Source organism: Oncorhynchus masou, chromosome 1 (genome assembly GCF_036934945.1).
Source record: "Oncorhynchus masou masou isolate Uvic2021 chromosome 1, UVic_Omas_1.1, whole genome shotgun sequence".
Taxonomy (NCBI): Eukaryota; Metazoa; Chordata; class Actinopteri; order Salmoniformes; family Salmonidae; genus Oncorhynchus; species Oncorhynchus masou.
This window is the reverse complement of record NC_088212.1, coordinates 65661002-65664457: the sequence shown is the minus strand read 5'-3', so window position 1 is coordinate 65664457 and position 3456 is coordinate 65661002. Positions and strand designations below refer to the sequence as shown.

At 46.9% G+C, this 3456-nt stretch overlaps 1 protein-coding gene across 1 annotated transcript; it reads right to left on the bottom strand.

The window, feature by feature from the left end:
• Positions 1 to 341: 341 nt before the first annotated feature.
• dhdh.1 (dihydrodiol dehydrogenase, tandem duplicate 1) lies at positions 342 to 2940 on the bottom strand. The gene is made up of 7 exons (XM_064992480.1): positions 2851 to 2940; positions 2544 to 2655; positions 2269 to 2432; positions 1420 to 1672; positions 1073 to 1197; positions 708 to 858; positions 342 to 451 (listed from the first exon to the last, which is right to left on the bottom strand). The coding sequence occupies exons 1-7, from the start codon at positions 2938 to 2940 to the stop codon at positions 342 to 344; spliced, it is 1005 nt and encodes a 334-aa protein (XP_064848552.1).
• Positions 2941 to 3456: the final 516 nt, after the last annotated feature.

The following is a 3456-nucleotide window of genomic DNA, read 5'->3' as shown; positions in this document are numbered from 1 at the left end:
ATCTTGTCACCTCGTGAAATAAACCTCACCATGACAATCAGTGTCCTTTATTGAACCCATCAATCATACACTTCACTGTGACAGATTTTGGTACTCTTAATTTAACCTGTCAGTCTTAGCAGCTCACAGTAGCCTACTAATCAACTCAGGCTTCCTGGTTTTTATCGTCATCGTGTTGAAATTTGTCTCACATCAGGTGCAAGCTGTATAGGGCTAAGTCCTGAGGGGATCATATCCACTCAGGGCTTGATCCCTCTCTCCTGCCTCAAACATCTCTGTCCATGTCCAGGTCCTGTGGCAGAGGTCAGATGGACCATGGTCGAGTGGCAAGTGAGGGGTGGTTATTGGCGGTCCTGGTTGAAGACCACTCCCACTTGTTTCCTGCACTCATCCATAACCTCAGTGAGCAGGGCCGACTCAGACAGGGGCATTCTGGGGCTCTCCTTCAGTCCTGCGGAAGAGAAGGAGAAATTGACTGACTATTGTAAGCAGAAATCGACTAACTGTATTGTAAGCAAAGGTTCAGGTTGGAAGCAGCATGTATAACAACAATGTTATTGTTTATTTTACTGTTTTTACGGTTTATTTTCTAGGATCTACCAACAGCATTGCAATTGAATTGTTGTTGTATATCTGTTCAAACAAACACTCATCTTAGAACAGAGAAATGGTGTTTTTCTCCGATAAGACCTTGTGAGCCAGCATACCTTTGAGCAGACACTGCCTGACTTCCTCAGCCTCGTAGCGCAGCCCAGTGCTGTTTGTGAAGTTCAGAGGTAAGGAGGGCTCCGGCAGGGGGTACTGTGTCGTCTTCCCATTCACCTCCAGTGTGGTGGGACAATGCATGGGACCTAGAACCTGAGAGGACATGAAACAGCCATTATGTTTTATGTGTATACTTATCAGTATATGCATTAATCAATAATACATCTCAATGAAGTCTCAATCAGGGACATACTGTAGATAAGACATTGTCTAGCATTTGTTGGCTCTTTCATCAGCATATTACATTTCCCCTAAATGAAGATATAACAGAGTGGGCAGTTTAAAGGTTGATTCAGTAGCAACATACCCTGATGGTGCCCGTTGTTCCGCTGATGGTGGCGTCGTTAGGCAGTGAAACAGCGATGGAGAAGAAACAGCAAGCCAGCCTGTTCCTGGGAAACTTCATCACCACCACCATGGACTCATCCACTCCTGTCAAACATCAACAGGTCAAACAGAAAGTTTGCCCTTTACACTTCAATAAGTAAGGAATTATTGTCGTTGGCCTAGTTAATACTGACCCCAATGTTAATCTTTACTTTACTTGATCGGTAGTTGGCTTACATGACCAGTGAGTAGTATCTTGTGATAGATTGTTAGCTGGCCAACACGCACAGGATATTTGGTACTACATGTAGGTGCCAAGATTAATACCTGAGTTGAGAAGAACTCCAGTGGCATGGATGGACTCTGGCCTCTCCCCGTTGAACACCATTAACACAAACTGCAAGGTGTAGACCCCAATGTCCAGCAGAGCGCCTCCTCCGAGCTCCTTCTCCACCGAGCGGGGGATGTGAAGCTGAGGGGAGCCAAAATAGGCCTTCACCAGCTTTACGTCGCCAATGGCGTCCTCAGCCAGCAGCCTGCGAACCTCCCTGTGCAGTGGGAAACAACGGGACCAGATGGCCTGGGAGAGGACAGACAGAGACCATCACCTCACAGAGTGGACAGACAGTTCCTTTCTATACCTCAACAGCCCTCATATGATCAACAAAATCCGGCCATATATTTGCCAGACCTTTGTTCAAATATATGTGTATTTGAGGATCTGGTATTTAAAATACTTTTTTTCTGTATTTGAGTATTTTCAAATACACAGCCCAAAACAAGTACTTTTATTTGAATATTTCAGTGGTTATTTGTAAACACCAAATAGTCTACCAAATTGTATTTGATAGTATTTTCAAATACCTTTTCAAATAATATATTCAAATACCTGGGTTAAACGTATGGGAGTGTATTTGAGTATTTTCAAATACTTTGCAAGTGTATTTCCAAATACTTAGCTACTTGTCTTTTCAAATAAAAGATATCTGAATACTTACTTTGCATGTACAGCATGTGAAAGTAATTTAGATATTTTAAATAGTATTTCAGCCCAAGTCTGATATTTGCTACAACAATGTGACAACAGTACAAATGGTGAGAATCAAGCAATAAATCATGTTAACAGACTGAGACACGTTGATGGAACCCCCAACTCTCATTGAGCCTTTCCCACACCTCCATGAGAAAGACGTTGGACTTCTTGGAGGCAGCAATGAGGTCCCCCACCTCCCTGGAGTTCATGGCGAAGGGCTTCTCACACAGCATGTTCTTCCCTGCCTGGAGTACCAGCAGGCCCAGGCGCCAGTGCTCCGTGTGCAGCACGCCCAGGTACACCATGTCTGCAGGGACAGTCACACAGTACACAGACTGGAGGCTGATTTTCAAACAGTTACGTCATTAAGCCATTATCTGTGGCTGCACAGACAGGCCCTCCGAGGCTGTTAACCCACCAATCTCTGGGTCACTGGCCAGCTCTTCATAGCTCCCATAGGCCTTGGGGATGCTGTGCTTCTTGGCAAACTCCCGGGCACGCTCCAGACTCCTCGCAGCCACCGCCACTATCTGGAACGAGAGGGGAAAACACACAGACATTCATCACTTCGAGGCAAGCTGTCAGTGCCGACGGAGAGAGAGAGAGAGAGAGAGAGAGAGGCAGGAGGAAGAGAGACATCCAGCATGTGAATCACAATAGAATGTGTTTGTTTGGGTGGGTGGGTGGGTGGGTGGGTGGGTGGGTGGGTGGGTGGATTGGGGTACCTGGTGGTCTCCAGGAGGGAGGGTTTTCATGGCCACACTAAAGTCGTGGCTGATCTTCCCCGCACCGCAGAGTCCCCATCGGGTCGCCATCTTGAACAGATGGTAGTTGGCAGGTAAGAGGGGCTGTGCCTGGGCCTCGGGTCAGAGCTGAGGAGAACGGTTGTGACCTTGTGGAGTGCCGGATCGTCAGATGTAGTGGAGCTCCACAGAGCTGGTAGCTTCACCCTGGAGGGCTGCTGCTGCATTTATATGCTGGAGAGGCTGGGAATACCAGCTCTCCACTCTGTTGCCCCTCGAGAGGCGGGAGTATCACACACACACACATGCATACATATGTGTAAGCATACACACACACACACACACACACACACACACACACACACACACACACACACACACACACACACACACACACAACCCTCGGAGCACCACCACAGGTTCATACAGTCATGTAATGCTGCTGCTGATACAAGTCTCTTACAACCAGGCCAAAGTGGTTTGTACCGGTTGTCTCTGACAATCTGTAACAGAACAGTTCAATGGAATTCTCCAGCAACATTAGCATCATGGGGAACTGGACGGTTTAATGTGTAGAGACATACTCAC